General features: G+C 36.2%; 1 protein-coding gene across 1 annotated transcript in view; it reads right to left on the bottom strand.

Annotated features, from left to right (window-relative positions):
- LOC137034484 (transmembrane protein 47-like) overlaps nt 1-18,177 on the bottom strand; it is a 34,942-nt gene that overhangs the window by 8,459 nt on the left and 8,306 nt on the right. The window contains exon 2 of the mRNA XM_067407439.1: nt 12,658-12,798. Coding sequence (XP_067263540.1) covers nt 12,658-12,798 — 141 coding nt within the window. The remainder of the gene's footprint in view (nt 1-12,657; nt 12,799-18,177) is intronic.

The following is an 18,177-nucleotide window of genomic DNA, read 5'->3' as shown; positions in this document are numbered from 1 at the left end:
GCCATTTTTAAAGGTTTTTATATATCCCAAACACATTCCTGGAGCCTCCCCAGCACTGCACATTTTGCATGTCTCCTTTGGCTGACACACCCATTTCAGGTCTTGGAGTCTCTACTAATGAGCTGATGATCTGAATCAGGTAAAGGATAAAGTGATAAAGGAAACATAGAAAACAAGCAGTGTTGAGGAGGCTCCAGGAATGTGTTTAGGAACCCCTGAGCTAGAATATTTTAAACTTACACGTGAAAGGGTTAAACAGTGAGTTATTTTGTTGTACAGAAAATGCACCCCAGATCAATGTCTTGAAAGAGCCACAGAAACTCAGAAAATCAATCTGCAATTGGCTCACTTCATATTACTGCATATTATGTAACAAAAATGCATGGTGTTCATGTTTCTTTCAGCATCACCCTAATAAAAAATTACATTTACATTCTTTGAAGGGGTTGGGTGGACATCCCAACATTCCAATCCAAAAAAACTGGAACAATCCTATTCTCAAGGACTTGGTTTCAGACTTCACACCACATATAATTTATGGATTGTCTGATACATACTGCACATATAAATTCAACTTCCAGTCTAACTGGCTGGCTCTATATTTCCATGAGTCAGGGTGCACAGGTTTTTAATAAGTCCATAGGCAGCACAACTCAGAATGAAGAACTAGCTGCTGGATTTGCCAACATTTGTAAAGTTCACGTTTTGTTGGAGACAGCTAGTACATAAATGAGATTGTAATTAATACACACCATTGAATAACTGTCACATAATAATTAAATATTTTGAAAAGCTGATAAGGGAAAGTAAAATCATTTCTAGGTTGGGAAGATGAATTGCAAACAAAAATGAGTAAGATTGGAAAGACTCATTCTAGCGTCCCAAATTAAATAAAAACCATATTAATCTATGGTACTTAGATTAATGTTTAAATCACATGGACATAACCCAGTCATAACAAGGGTGAAATTAAAAAAGACCTGTTGAGAACAGTGTATTTCAATTCATTCATGGATGTCAGTTATCTAAATGGACATCATTCCCACCCACTGACGCAGTACCACAGGAAAAGAACGGAGAGATCAATATCATGCTTTTGAGAATATTTACCTCACATTTTCTTTCAGAACAGGATATTAAAGCCCAACTTCACTTCCCCTACCAAATGCATGGAATGCCGAAACTGTTATAGGACACATTCCTCTATGTGTAATGCTGTTCCTCCAGAAATATACATGCTTTCATTCGCATCCTGTTTTTCCAAAAAGGGAAGGGATATGGTTTGTGACTAAAATGTTCTGACCAAAATGTTCTGGGATATGTTTCATTCAATAACAGTGCCTTGTGAAATGACTTCACATGTCATCTTAAGGGAGATTACACAATGGATAAAGAGGAAACTACACACCAGTTATTGCACACCACCGACTAAAATAAATTCTGTGAAAAGATGTTAGGCTGACCAGATTCAGCTCAATTCATCAGGTGAGCTTTCGACACTGCTGACAACACACCAGTAGAGTTCACAGATAGCCTATAAATAGGAAGGAAGTATAGCAATAAATATTTAATTATACGAGTGTCATTACATTTGTCTGGGTCAGATATAAATGAAACTAACCCGTTCGGATTCAGAAAAGCACAGAAAAAACACTTTACAATAAGGTCCCATTAGTTGCATTAATGAGCAAATATTTGCTACAGCATTTATTAATCTTTGCTAATGTTAGTTAATATTAACAGATACAACTTTTGATGATAATGGTTGTTGAAATTATCATTAAATTAGATGCTTTATACGTTTCTTTTCATGGTACTCCATAATAACAACAAATGGAACCTTACTGTAAGGTGTTAGCACACTGCTTTATAAAGTAACTACGTATGTCACCACCCAGTGCATACAGAATGCGCTCATTATAGTCTCATTTACGGAGACAAACACTGGTGGAAAGTTGGTTTGTGCATAGTTGTGTGTGTGCATGTGTGTATTTTAGCTACTGTAGAGCAGATATACTTTTGTAAGAACGTAATTTAGGCATGTAGCAAGTTAATGAGTGTGTGTTAGTGTGTGGGTGGAGTGAATAAAGTAAAGGACACAAAGTGCTGAACAGTCATGAAAGATAAACAGCAGAAATGAGGCAAATCAAAACACTGCTCGTCTAGGTGCACAATGTTTAACGCAGCAGTCTTAGCTGAACTGGTTTTATTATGAAGTAATGTGGAAATGTTGACTTTATGATGCATTTTATGTGCTTAAAAGTACATTTTATTTGAACTGTGCACATCTCCCTGGCTGTTCCATGTTCATGTGACATCATACATCTGCATCTTGGCAAAGTCTTCCAAGTTTCCAAGTTAGAAGTCAAGTTGGCATTCACAGCACTCTTCTAAGTAAGAAGTTGGAAATTCTGACCTTTCAGATACATCTGTTTTCTTCCTACCAAACAAATGAATCTGTGTCTGTGAATGTGTACATTTCCAAGTTTGTTACAAAAATTAAGCTTCCTTTCTTTTTTGCACAGAAAACAATCTCAGGCCCATGGGTACAGAATCAACACGCACACACATTTTAATTACTCTCTCTGCCTGGCTCCATAAGTAGACTTTTATCCACATAAGGCTGGAAAGCCATTACAGCTGGTGAAGAAAATGCAGCTATATAACAACATCCAGAGTCACAACATAATAAACCACACATCCCATCTTTTCACTTTATTTAAACTTGAATTTTAGACAACTAAGATTATGTGAGATGAATTATATTAATATTATTAAATATATTCAAAAAAGTATTAAAAATGAATAAATGCAGACATATATCTTTGTTTTGGCCTTTATATTGTAAATAAAAATATGCAAAGGCCAATTTACACTGCACCGACTAGTGCTGACAGTCAACAGATTACAGTATGTCACTTCTCAGACATTCCCAGACAAATGGCAATTTAACATTCAATCGGCGAAAAGAGAGCCGACAGATGCCAACAGGGGTAACAAAATGATCCGACCAAACCTGATGAATTATCTATTGCCATCAGTCATTGCGGTGTGGATTGGCCTTCATATAGAAAACCATTGAGATGTGGATTAAACAATTTCCATATAAGCATTTCTGTTCATCTTGTCAGAGCATGTGCACTGGCCACAAGACAAGTGGTTTTCAGTCCTTTCGACTTCACTGGGGTTCACCGAGTGGAAGGTCCAAATTGCAGTTTCAATACAGCTTCAAAGAGCTCTACATGACCCCAGACGAGGAATAAGGGTCTTATCTAATGAAACGATCTGTCGTTTTATAAAAAAAAAAAAAAAAAAAAAAAAAAAAAAATTATATACTTATTAACCACAAATGCTTGTCTTGCACTAGCTCTCTTGTTCTTCATCGTCATCTTCCTTCTTTGTCTTCCTTCTCCATCTTTCTTCTTCATCTTCGTCTTCTTCTTCTTGTAGAATTCTGGCAGTATAGACGCTGCTAAGTGTATTACTGCCCTTCACAGGTCAAAGTTTGAACTAATTCTTATACTATATGCTAGAACAAGTTTATAAAAATTAGTTCAAACTTTAACCTGTGGAGGGCAGTAATACACTTAGCAGCGTCTATACTGCCAGAATTCTACAAGAAGAAGAAGAAGACGAAGATGAAGAAGAAGAAGAGAGCTAGTGCAAGACGAACATTTGTGGTTAAAAAGTAGAATTTTTTTTTTTTCAGAAAATGGCCAATCGTTTCGCTAGATGAGACCCTTATTCTTTGGCTGGGATCGTGTAGAGCCCTTTTGAAACTGCATTTTAAACCTTCAACCCGGTGGTAAACTGGGATGTTTTCTTCAAAAACAATTTGTTTAACTGAAGAAAGAAAGACATGAACATCTTGGATGACAGTGGGGCAAGTACATTTTCAGGAAATTTTAATTTGAAAGTGAAATAATCCTTTAAACGCTAGATGATTTGGTCTAGTAAATGTGCATGGCTATGTCATAAATGTTTTCACCCCCACAGTCATGGCACAAGAATTGGGGAAAAATAGTTAAAGCAGAACTAAGTAACTTTTTTACCTTCATAAAAAGTTTTCTAAGTCCTTATGATGGTTAATTGACTTGTGGTGTGTTTGAGGCGAGCACTAACCCCCTCGGGCACGTCTATGCCAGAATACAGCACTTGCAAGTTGAGCTGCGCCGACCCGACACAATCTCGCCTCATGTTCACGTTCACGCGAGAGTGACAAAATGCTTTACGGTAATTCAAAATAATTGTATATATTATGACTTTATAAGACAATTTCGAAAATGACCCACCTTCATCGAGCGTACTGCATTTGCAAATTACCCACCTCTTTCTTGTACTGTATTTGCAAAACTACTGCTCCGGTGAGCGTTGTAGTCGTTGTAGTCCAGAGCTGCGCTTGGAGTATTTACAACAGTGTGATTCACTGAAGGAAACTGTAGGGGGAGCTTCGCAAATCTTACCAAGTTCAGCTTTAATATTAAAAATCTTTGACTTTCTAATGCAATACAGTGAATGAAAACAGCCTGTGTTCTTCTAGCGGTTTACATAATGGACTATTTAGCATGCAATTAATTTACTTCAAACCAAAAAGAAAACAGTTCCACAATTCAGCACTCCAGTTAAGTCAAGTCACATCATGTTATTGATATAGCACTTTATACAACAGATTGCTTTAGGGTTAGTTCACACTTGTAGTTCGATTCCCTTGGTTCTTTTTTGGGTCCAGACCAAAAAAGAAAACGATACATTTAGTCCTGGTTCGCTTAGCGTTCACACTGTCATTTTTAAGACCAAACCTAAAGATACCTAAGCATTTTTTGTTCACTTAGATGTCTTTGGTCGTTTGTGTTCATATTTCACTTGAACCACAACAGAGTCTGTCTGTTTAGTGTGCACCAGGGTTCGGATAGCAGTGTTTATTCTAATGAACCGCACTAACAGAGCAATCACACCAGAGTTTGTTTTAATCAAACTGAACCTGCCAAGTGTGAACACACCCTTAAAGAAAGCAGCTTTACAATATTATACATGAAAGTTTAGTTACTGTTGCATTCAGTTAGAATTATAACTTTTACTTCTACTAATTGCTCATGACTAAAATGTGTCTTAACCAGATGCGATGCAATAAGATTCAAGCGACAAGCAATTTGTCTGTCCACACCAGACACGACGCAACTACGAGACATGACGAAATAATATATCGCAACCAATCAGAAGAGTGTATGGGCGGAGCTCTCTGTGCAAGTGCACTGCACTCTAAATGAAATTTGCATTAAAAAAAAGTCAATAAATGTACATAATCAATCATTCTAATGTTATTAAAAAAATACATACTGAGTGAAACAGTCTTTTTTGTAGAATGCACACAGAGTTCACAGTTTGAACGTTCTTGTTTCCTTTTATTTTATTTTCAAGGTTAATTATTCATTGTGGCTATAAAAGTCACGCAAAAAGATTTCCCAAAAAAATGTCAAAGTTTACCAGCTGTAACACACCTTTCTGGCAAGTTTCTGGCAAACTTCATTTTGGCCTGATTATGTTCTAAAATATATTACAACAGTTGTTCAGTTTTGCTTGATGCATCAGGATCTGAAGGGAAACAAATCATACAGAGAGGTTGGTCCCCAGGATCAGGATTGAAAACCACTGCACTAATCCACAGCTCCAACAAGTTAGGAGATGGAGAGTATGACAGAGAGACATGGAAAAGTTGACTGGACAGCATGAGTAAACGATATATCAAACTGCCATACAGGCAGATTCATTCTCTACACTCATAAAAATAAAGCTTCTTTGGCATTGATGGTTCCAAGAAGAACCTTAAACATCCATGGAACATTTCCATTCCACAAAAGGTTCTTTATGATGGAGAAGAGTTCTTTTAGATTTTTAAAATGTTTGTCACACTGAGAAAAGCAGACTGTCCTCAAAACAAAAACAAAAAAAAACCTGACCCTAGTAAAAACCTATATTTACGTTTAAAAGTCCTAAAAATAATGACGTTACCAATCAAAATGTGTTTTCATTTAAATGCAATGAGTGGACTTTTTACACCATTTGTCTTATTTCCATTTAGCAAAACTCTTTCTTTTTTTTTTAACGACTACCCACCCCACCCCTAAACCTACCCTTAGTGATTTATAGTGCATATTATGTGTTTCCTGTTTCCACATTGCAATACATTGTTCTGAAAGGTTCTTTGGGGAACCAAAAATGGTTCTTCTATTCTTCTATGTTTCCCAACTACATTCCTGGAGGCCCACCAACACTGCACATTTTGCTCCTCAATCAAACACACCTAATTAAGGTTATCAGCTCATTAGTGACTCAAAGATCTAAAATGAGTGTGTCAGACAAAGGAGACATGCAAAATGTGCAGTGCTGGTGGGCCTCCAGGAATGTGGTTGAGAACCACTGTTCTATGGCATTGCTGAAAAAACCCTATTTGGGAACCTTTATTTTTAAGAGTATACTCTATTCTCATCAGTCTGAAAAAACTAGATTCATCTTTCCATCTATTTCCCTCTGTTTTCCTAGACAGCTGAGAGCGTCACGTGCACCAGTGAGGAGAATTGTCTTACATAAGAGGAAATACAGTACGTCTTACATAATGTCAAAAGACTGTTGGCAAGTAAAGCAGAATTTTTTTCTCAGCCGTTTCAAACACATATGCATGTGTAAACAGTGAGTGTGGTACCAGTGAGAACAGCTGTACTCCTGGTCCAAAATTAACACTTGCCAAGAGCCAAATAAATAAATAAAACAGCAAGTACATGAAATGTTATTTTCCAGTTGGTTGATAAGATTTCCAGCAATTGGATCATGAGGCATTCTTAAAACCAGTGTTGGGGAATATACTTTGAAACTGCACTTTGCCAAGCTACAAGCTACTACTGAACACTGACAGTCAAGGCAACCCTTTAGCTACACTATTACACCACAGCCATTTAAAGGGAGAACATGTTGTATATAAATGTACAACTATCAGATGATGATACATTTAGGAACACAGAGACAACAGGAAATGTACACTAAATAAAACTGATAAAACAACTTTATTTTATTTTGATGGTCCACTTTAGACATTATAATAACTATAAGTAACTTTACAACTAGTGTAGTAGGTTAGGGTAAGGTGGTAGGGTTCGGGTTGGACTATCAAAATAAAGCGTTACCGAAAGAATATTAGTTATATTGTTTTGTTAAAGGATTAGATCAGTTTAAAAATTGAAAATGACCCCATGATTTATTCACCCTTAAGGCATCCTAGGTGTAAACGACTTTCTTCTTTCAGATGAACACAATCTGAGTTATATTAACACTGCTTTATAATGGCAGTGCATGGAAACCACCCGTGTGAAGCTCAAAAGAATGCATCCATCCATCATAAACGCACTCCACGCGGCTCCGGGGGGTTAATAAAGGCCTTCTGAAGCGGTGCGTTTGTGTAAGAAAAATATCCATATATTAACATGTCAGACCGCCTTCCGTATTCAACTTACGAAAAAAGCATAACTGACGCAAAGGTGTAGGAAGTAGCGTAAGTGTTTTGTACTGTGAGAGGCATTACCGTTAATTTTATTTTACTTTATAACTTGTTAAATATAGATATTTTTCTAACTATACATTTTTCACAAATGCATCGCTTCACTTCAGAAGGCCTTTATTAACCCTCCAGAGCCATGTGGGGTAGGTTTATGATTGATGGATGCACTTTCTTCAAACAGGTGGTTTCCGTGCACTGCCATTATAAAGCTTGGGAGCATTAGGGTGATTATTAATATAACTCAGATTGTATTTGTCTGAAAGAAGAAAGTCATATACACTTAGGATGGCTTGAGGGTGAGTAAATCATGGGGCAATTTTCATTTTGAAGTGAACAAATCCTTTAAAGGGATAGTTCACCCAAAAATGAAAATTTGATGTTTATCTGCCTACCCCCAGCGCATCCAAGATGTAGGTGACTTTGTTTCTTCAGTAGAACACAAATGATGATTTTTAACTCCAACCGTTGCCGTCTGTCAGTCGTATAATGCATGTCAATGGCAACACAATCTATAAGAGTCAAAAAAACATGCACAGACAAATCCAAATTAAACCCTGCAGCTCTTGAAGACACATAACGTCCTAAGACAAAAAACGATCGGTTTGTGTGAGAAAACGAATGGAATTTATGTCATTTTTTACCTCTAAAACACCACTATGTCAAACTGCAGTCAGCATCTGGTTAGTGAGGCCTGAATGCGCTCTGATGCCGGAAGAGATCTTCCGCGCATATACTTCAATGACATAAATACTGCTCGGTTTCTCGCACAAACCGATCGTTTTGTGTCTTAGGACATCAATGTGTCGTCAAGAGCCGCAGGGTTTCATTTGGATTTGTCTGTGCATGTTTTTTTTTACTCCTATAGATGGAGTTCCCATTGGCATACATTATATAACTGACAGACCGCAACAAGTTATACCATCGAAATGAAGCATTAACGAAACCATTAGTTAAATTGTTTAACTAAATTTTTTCAGTAACACTTCCTTTCGATGGTCCACTTAATACATTCTACTAACTATAAGTAACTTTGCAACTACATGCCAATTAAATTTCATTAAGAGTATTAGTAGACTGTCTGCTTAATATCTGCTAACACTTTATTTTGATGCTCCATCAACAGACATTCTACTGAGTATAAGTAACTTTGCAACATGTCAACTTATTCTAATAACCCTAACCTAACAGTCTACTAATATTCTAATGAGAGTTAGCTTACATGTAGTTACAAAGTTGCTTGTAGTTAGTAGAAAGTCTAAAGTGGACCAACAAAATAAAGTGTAACCTTGAGTAAAAATATGCTGAACGAAATATAATTTCATGGCTGGTATGACTTTGAATGTTTTTGTGAGAAAAAAAAAAAAAATGTACTCTGTTAACACTCTAGTGAATATAACAGAGTGCTGACCTCAGATCAGATTGCTTATGTCCTCTGCCCCGTACCATTACCCCATTGTTATGATTAAACTAACGGAGGTTCTGGAACAGCATGTGATTTCTCACATGGAACATGCATTCCTGAAGTGCACATTCAGATCCACACACACACACTCTGATATAATAGCTAGTGAGGTTTCATGGGAGCTGCCGCTCTCATCTAGAGCATATTTTATTTGATGTAGAGTCGGCTGTTTCTGAAGGTAATTTTCTGGCATTAGAAGTCAAAGCCACTGGAGACGTTGCTCAAGGCACATCAGAAGCAGCTTTTAAAATCCTTAACCTCTCTATTCTCTCTCTATCTTTACCCTGCACTCTCATATAAGGATAATCCTCACACTGCCAGAATCCACCCAGAGCTAACAAAGTATGGCAGACTCCTGAATGAGAAATTCAGGGCTGGGAAAAGAGAGGAGGGGAGAGGGTGGTTTTGGTGTGGGAACACATTTCTTCATGCATTAAGTAAGTGGTTGGTGGGAAAAACAGAAAGAGGAATGAATTCATCTCACATCCTCTGTTTCTTTAACCCTCAGATTCTTTTCTGCCTTTTTAATTGCTTAATACATGCTTAAATTAATAATTCATCAAGCAAATAACCATACTGTCATCATATACTCAACCTAATGTTGTTCCAAACTTCCTTCCATGGAACATATATTACAAGGATATATTATGCAGAATGTTCATGCTGTCGTTTTACAGGCAGTGAAACTGGATAGTGATTTATTCTGTAAAGGGTCATAAGGTCTGCACCCAACCCACTTTCCTGAACCCAATAAATATTTTAAAGAGAGAAACCTGACCCGAGACAGACCCGATGAAATTAAATCCGAGTGTGACCTGACAGCAATCGTTTCTGATCCCAACTGGACACGAATGTAAAAGGCATGACCTGCATGTCAGTGGCGTGTGGTGACAAAATCGACGACAAGTAGGAAACACCACAGCAGGTGTAGATTTAAAAGTAAATTTAATTTAAAATACAAATTGACTTTTATTCATTTAGCAGATGCTTTTTCCAAAGTGACTAGCAAATGAGGAATACAACAAGCAATTCATCTTGAGGCAATAACACGAGAAGTCTTAGCAATACAATGTTTCAAACTAAGAAGTAGTGAAAGCATAGAAGATTTATTTTATTTTTTTATGACAGCAGGATGCAGTTAAATGTGAGAGATGAGTTTTCAGCCATTTCTTGATTATTATCAGGGATTCGGCTGTCTGAATAGGGCTAGGATTATCATTCCACCAGCAAGGAACAGTGAACGAAAATGTTCTGGAAAATAGTTTTATGCCTCCTTGTGTTGGCACCACGAGACTCTGCTCACTGAAATTAATTCTCTGATTCTTTGTGATGTTACTTTAGCTACAGTACATTTTTAACCTGTTGCAGATAATGTGAGCGTATAATGAGAACATGTTTTCCGTGGATTTTCAAAAATTGTTTTTTGTTAGAGGAAAAACACAAAAATATACAATTATGTTTTGTTAAACCAATTTAGTTGATTAGTTTGGCATCAACCGCATTTAAATTAGTCTTCTGCAATCGGTATATAGCAAAAGTTTTTTTTTTTATTATTATTATTTATTTAATGAGCAATTCTAAGTAGATAAACTGCTTATTTAAAAATAAGATTTAATTTTTTTATATCATTTAATGTTTCTATATTGAAATTTTTATAACATAATTTATGCAGTTGTAATTGCAGTGTAAATGCATTCATGTCACCTCTAAGATGATGCATACAGTTAATATGGTTAGGAGAAAAAAGTCCCTGGAATTCAATTTAAGAGAGCAAATATCAGCTCTTAATTGGAAAGTTAATTTCTGTCACTGCCCTGTATGTGATAAATCACAGAAAATAAATATGCAAAGTTAATCATATCGTTGCTCATATATATATATATATATATATATATATATATATATATATATATATATATATATATATATATATATATATATATATATATATATATATATATATATATATATATATATATGTGTGCGTGTGTGTGTGTGTGTGTGTGTGTGTGTGTGTGTGTGTGTGTGTGTGTGTGTAAGTATGTGAACCACTTGCAGAATCTGTGAAAATGTGAACAATTTTAATAAAATAAAAGAGATTGTACGAAATGCATGTTATTTTTTGTTTAGTACTGTCCTGAGTAAGATATTTTACATAAATGATGTTTGCATTTAGTTCACAAGACAAAACAATAGCTGAATTTATTAAAATGGCCCCATTCAAAAGTATGTGAACCATTGGTTCTCAATACTGTGTGTGGTTACCTGATGATCCACGACTGTTTGTTTGTTTTGTGATGGTGGTTCATGAGTCTCTTGTTTGTCCTGAACTGAGCTCTGTTCTTCAGAAAAATCCTCCAGCTCCTGCAGATTCTTCAGTTTAAGCATCTTTTGCATATTTGAACCCTTTCCAGCAGTGGCTGTATGATTTAGAGATTCATCTTTTCACACTGAGAACAACTGAGGGATTCAAACACAACTATTAAAAAAGGTTCAAACATTCACTGATGCTCCAGAAGTAAACACGATGCAGTAAGAGCCGGGGGTGAAAACTTTTGAATTCAAATATCAAGGTAAATTGTACTTAATTTTTCTTCTGGGAAACATCAAAGTATCTTCTGTTGCTTACGAAGAGCAGTACTAAATGAAAAACAATGATATTTAAACAAAATAAGGAAAATTGTGATATTTTCATCCTGTTCAAAAGTTTTCACCCCCAGACTCTTAATGCATCGTGTTTCCTTCTGGAGCATCAGTAAATGTTTGAACCTTTTTTAATAGTTGTGTTTGAGTCCCTCAATTGTCCTCAGTATGAAAACACGGATCTCAAAATCATTCAGTCACTGCTGGGTTCAAATATGCAAAAATGCTTGAAAACTGTAGAATCTGCAGGACCCAGAGGATTTTTCTGAAGAACAGAGCTCAGTTTAACTGCTCAGAACAAACAAAAGACTCGTGAACCACCATCACAAAACAAACAAAGTGGATCATCAGGTAACCACACACAGTATTGAGAATCAATGGTTCACATACTTATGAATGAGGTTATTCTTAATAAATTCAGCTATTGTTTTGTCTTGTGAACTAAATGCAAACATCTTTTATGTAAAATATCTTACTCAGGACAGTACTAAACAAAAAATAACATGCATTTTGTAAGATCTCTCTTATTTTATTAAAATTATTCATATTTTCACAGATTCTGCAAGTGGTTCACATACTTTTTCTTGCCACTGTATATATATTTGGGAGTTATAAGGTTTGACTGACAGTTTAAGGATCCTAATGGAGATACGACGTTTAGTCATAAGCTATTTTTAATACTTTTTGTTGGTTAAATATTTGCATAAAATCTCTGACAGCAATGATATGACATTTACTATAAAACTACCAAAATTAATGTTTATGCATCACACTTGTGCATTTACCTAACTGTTTTTACCTTCAACATTTTTCTTCTATAATTTTTATTATAATAATTCAGAATTAAAATAAATATAAGTAAGTATTATAATAAATTATTATTGTAAATGTATAATTAAAAAGGGGGAAAATATGTAGAGGTTAAATATAGGTAAATACAAACTAAGTCTTGTTGTGACCGAAGGCACTGTATTCCAGCAAGATGTTAATGTGGGTGTCTTACCTGCTGAGAAGAGGAACACTGCAACCATACGATAGTGCTTCCTATGTGTGCCTTTACACAAAGAGATCAGCGCGATTAGAAATGCCACTAATGTCACAGATGCCCCGGCTAATAACAATATCAGCGTCGCTATCTGCCAGTCTGAAAGAGAGAGGGACACACAGAAAGTCATTGGTTAGGAGATCATTTACTACTGACACACTCTTAACTGTATATTATGAGAGTTAGAGTTCCAAACATGAAAATTCACTCCTTTCTTTTTTGGACCACAAAGAGAAAAATGCACTCATCCATATAATGGCAGTGAACTGTGCCCAGTTTCAAGCTTTATAAAAAGGAAGGAAATGAATCACAGAAGGATCTCTTGGGACTCGTGCAATATATTCCTGCTGTGTTTTGAGGGCAAACAATAGGGTTTTGTGAAAAACAAATCCGAAATTGTATTTATTATTAAGCATATTTTGATTTATTTTGATTTCTCAAAATACTGCGCTCATCACCTTATCCTGGACGAACCAGAGTGTAGGCCAACTATTGCTCTTACGCACTCTTTAATGAACACACAGTCATGCCAACCCTCTACAATGCTAGTAAATCACTCACAAATGTGACCCAATCTTGCAGCAGGTGACTAATAATGTCATCATTAGCCACTGGCCTTCAGGACCGTCAATAGGCATTCTGGGCCCTGTGTACAGGTCAATGCTTTTGGTCCTCCTGAAATTGCATCCAGCTATCAATAGATTTGCAGTATTCTCTAGTGTGTAGGCGCCTGAATCACAGTCGCTTTGTTGACACATGCACACAAAGAGACTGCAAGAAAGCCTGACATACCACACATAATTGACATGATAGTTTGGAGTTATTCATCATTAAGCATTGGCTCAAAACAAAGCCTGTAGTCCTCATCTCTGTGCATTATTGCGCTCATCAAATTTTAATTTTTAAACTAGCAAACGTACAAGTTCTAAAACCGAGCATCGTGTTTTTACTGTCTTGCATTTGAGATGGGAGTAAATTATAAAAGCAGGGTTTAGATGTTCGTCTTTCTTTCTGCAGTCGAAAAGATATTAAGTTTTTTGAGGAAAACTTTTTAGGATTTTTCTCCATATAATGGACTTCAGTGGGGTTCAACAGGTTGAAGGTCCAAATTGCAGTTTCAACGCAGCTTCAAAGGGCTCTACACGATCCCAGATGAGGAAAAAGGGTCTTATCTATTGAAATGATCTGACATTTTCTAAAAAAACATAATGTATATACTTTTTAACCAGAAATTCTCGTCTTGCACTGCTCTGCGATCAGCCGGAAAGGTCACAAGTGACGTAGGCGGAAGTACCGATCCAGTGTCTACAAAGCAAATGTGCAAAGATTAAGCCAAACACCCTTTAACAATGCTTAAAACAACGATTTTGAAGATTTTACGCCACGTGTGACCTTTCTATCATGATTGTGTAATGCGTGGCTCATCGCAGAGCTAGTGCAAGAAGAGCACTTGTGGTTAAAAAGTATATAAATTTAAAACATTTTTAGAAAATGACAGATTGTTTGACTAGACAACATCCTTATTCCTAGTCTGGGATAATGTAGAGTGCTTTGAAGCTGCACTGAAAGTGCAATTTGGACCTTCAACCCATTGAACCCCAATGAAGTCCACTATATGGAAAAAAATCCTGGAATGTTTTCCTCAAAAACCTTAATTTCTTTTTTTTTTGCCTGAAGAAAGACAGACGTGAACATCTTGGATGACATGGGGGTGAGTAGATTATCAGGAAATTTTCATTCAGATGTGACTAATCCTTTAACATGTCTATAAGTGGTTTAAGTAGTCAATGTGCGAATACAGTTTCAAAGCATCACAGATTTAGGAAGAGTTAAAGTGAATTAGACATTCTTTGCTTGAAATATCCACCGATACTTCAATATTTGTAAGGGCAATGTTTTTGATTTCTACATTGAGTGTGTACGTGCTGATTTCCGATGAATGCCAATGTCAGAACCAAGCTTCGTCATTTCAGGTCAGCAGCGTAGCAGATTTATTCCGCCAAGACCAAATACATTAACAATGTCAAATGCATTACCATGCTAAAAAACTTCAGAGAGATGTCATGATATATGTATATTATATATTTATTAAAAGTTCTGTGAGTAAAATAAACAAATAGCAAATGGTGATTCTTTTTCAGTGCGTCTGGAGAGGGTTCTATGCATACAAGTCCAACGCCCAAGGTCAGGATTTTCACTAAATATTAACAGATTACATTTTGGGTGGTTTTTCACCAAACCCCATACTGTTTGCCCTCAGAACACTTTGAATATATGCTAGGAGTCACATGGGATAATTTTTTATCATAAACGCTTGAAGAAGGTCGCTGTTCACTGCAGGACTTTTTTCTACTTTTCTACTTTTCTACTTTTTTTGTTCTGAAAAAGAAAAACGGGCATAAAGCATTAGAACAACAGGGAGAGTAAATTATGACTCATTTTTTTCATTTTCATCTCTTTAAGCAAGGCAAATACACAATTCTAAAGGGCAGTTCACACAGAATGCAAATTCTCAAAGCAACAAGCTTGTTAAATGGAAACAAAGGACTCTTCTGCATTGAATGTGAACATTTGCTTGGTGATTAACCACTAATTTGTATTTAAAAGACCGAAGTATGGTTCACCTTTGTTCATGTTTGTTCTAAGCTTGATGTGAATAGTTTTAAGGTGAAAATGTGTCGGTCATTTGTAATACTTTGTCTTAGAGTGAATGAGATTAACACTAAGCAGAGTCAAACAATTTAAACCCCATATAGAGGGCATTAAGCAAACAGATGGGAGGAAATGACATTATATTTACACTTGCCTTTATCTGCCAAATGGCAATGTTCCATCCTTTCCCCCCAAACACTCATTAAACACTCATGTGAACTAAGAGGCATTGAAAATGTTCTTCACCTTTAGAGGTGTAGGACAAGTGTCACAACCAATTAAATGTGTGTTGACATAGCTGGACAAAGGCAATTTCACATTTAGGCAGCTTTTTCACTAAAGCCTTTGGTAAAGATCCATTTAAAAACCATTTAAAGTGAGAGTTCAATTGATTCTAGTGAAACCTGTCTGCAAAACAGTTCACGTGGATCACTGTAAAACCACTATAAATGCAATAAAAACCTGTGAACGCAGGTTTAATATTAATGCCAAGCTGCTATGTTTTTGCATTTGTACTATGAATGGGTTATGGCTGGATAAATGGGGCAAGCCAAAGAAAAAGTACTGTCCAAGTAAAACTGATAATGATAGACAAAATGATAAATGTTATTTATCCAAGGCACTTCCTCAGCAATTAGATTCATTTTTGTAACTGTGACCTTATTTGTTATAAATGCAAATTTATGTATTTGTATAAAATTCTCACATTTAAGGCACTGCAGACCTACATATATTTTGCAAAATAAAGTTGAAATTATTTGCAATTGCGAAACACTGATGTTTCTGATATTACAATCATAAGGTATGAGAACTCTCTTGCTTTCTTTTTCCAAAATCCATGTATGGGGCAATAAGGAGGAGGGTTGGTGCCTTGGAACCTCATAACAGAATAATCTGTCCTTGATAGTATCATTCTATTGTTTGCTAGCACAATGGAATAGAACAGAATACAGAGGTCATGTTTTTAACATGCCTTTTAAACTCACATGTCAAAGATGCCTGCATGTTTGCAAAGACTAGCATTTAGAAAGCAATTAAAATGCATTGCAGACAGAATACAAGAATGCATCCTGTGTGAAAATGGAGTGCTGTTTACTGTAGATTAGTGATACGGAAATAAAATTATTTGCTAAAGTCATTCTTTGTAGGGTCTACTTAATGCTTTGCTCTGTCATAATCTCAGCAAATATAAATATATGAGATTAAATTGGATTAATATGAGCAATCAGTATTATTACTTATTAAACGGTTAAGTCTCTGGTGGAAAAATGGCATCTTCAATAAACTTGGCTGCTTATGCGGTAGAAAGGTGTTTGGGTGGTTAAAATCTGACTAGAGAAAAAAGAGAAAAGTGGATGTTGTCTTCTCTTTTGCTAAATATATAGGAAAACTTCAACACCCATAATGCAATGGGTATGTTGCCGTCCAAGGCCACTCCCATTCTGCTCCTACTGGATAGACTTGACCATTGGATACATTGATTGAGTAGGAAATACTTCTTAGCAAACTTTTAGTCACAATGGTGTTGACTTGTATCGACTGGTGGCTAATGGCAACAAAGAATTGTAAACATGAAGAGAACACCACTGTCTGAAATCTAAAAGAACCTGTGTTTGTAGTTTCCATTTTAAAGTAGATAACTATGTGTTTTTGGCCAAACGGAGGGGAAAGAACTGAAAGAAACTGCCATTACGTCAGATAATTAGGAAGAAGAGGAAAGGGGAGCACCTTCTTCCCAGCCCTCCAAAGCCAAATGCTGTTGTGTACTGGTAAGAAGACTGTTGCCATAGTATTTGTACCATGATGTTGAACATACTCATACAGTAACTGTTTTATTAATAACCCTCTGATGATCTGACTGTCCGTGGGTGGGGATACAAAAACGCAAAGTATAATCTGTAATTTTCAGGAAAGCCCTGAATCTGTCACATTGTGTGTTATCCGGTGGACTTTTCCTGACAAATAAAAAGGAATTTCTCAGTCCAGGTAACATAGAAAAAGAGTAATTTATGTTCATTTACATATACTACCGACATTGTAACAATACAAAGCGGGTTGAAATTCAGAAAACCTCTTGGCGCCGATAGCCTAGTGGTTAGTGCGCCGACATATGGCACAAATGTGTTCACGGTGACCCGAGTTTGATTCCCGTCTCAAGGTCCTTTGCCGATCCTGCACCCTTCTCTCTGCCCAGTGTCTTCCTGTCTGCTCTCTAATGTCCTCTCTGAATAAAGGCACAAAAGGCCCATAAATATAACTAAGTTCTCCGAATTTCTTTTCTTTCTTTTTTTTAAACTTTGATATGTTTTTTTTTTTTTTTACTGAACAGAGCACAAACTTATACACAACACGCAACACACTGCTTTCTGCTGTTAGGCAAATGTTTTTTTGAGAGTGCTGGACAGTTACTGTGAGAATGCTGGCATAATACACTGGTGAAATGTTTTATCACACTAGGCATAAAGCTTATGCCACCCTTCTCTCTCACACACATTCTTCTCAATAGTTTTTTTTCCATAATTCCACTCAAGTCTAATCCCACTTCTCTTGCCCCAAATAAGAGCACTCAGAGTAAATTAGCCCTTAATTTATAACTTTTTCAATAATCTCTCAGGGGTTCAAGGATTGTCTGTGTCTCACTCACACACAAACACGTGCACCTACATAGATTTACTTTAAACACACACACTCTGATATCTCTAAGTACTTTATTCATTTGTGTCCTCCTGGGTGTTGTGTTTTTAATGAGTTGTGCCAGAAAAGAGCAGTGAGCTCAATATAACCCGTAACACAAGCACCATCAGTCACAACAGCCAATCATCACGC

Source organism: Chanodichthys erythropterus, chromosome 13 (genome assembly GCF_024489055.1).
Source record: "Chanodichthys erythropterus isolate Z2021 chromosome 13, ASM2448905v1, whole genome shotgun sequence".
Classification (NCBI taxonomy): domain Eukaryota; kingdom Metazoa; phylum Chordata; class Actinopteri; order Cypriniformes; family Xenocyprididae; genus Chanodichthys; species Chanodichthys erythropterus.
This window is presented reverse-complemented; position numbering and strand designations above follow the sequence as displayed.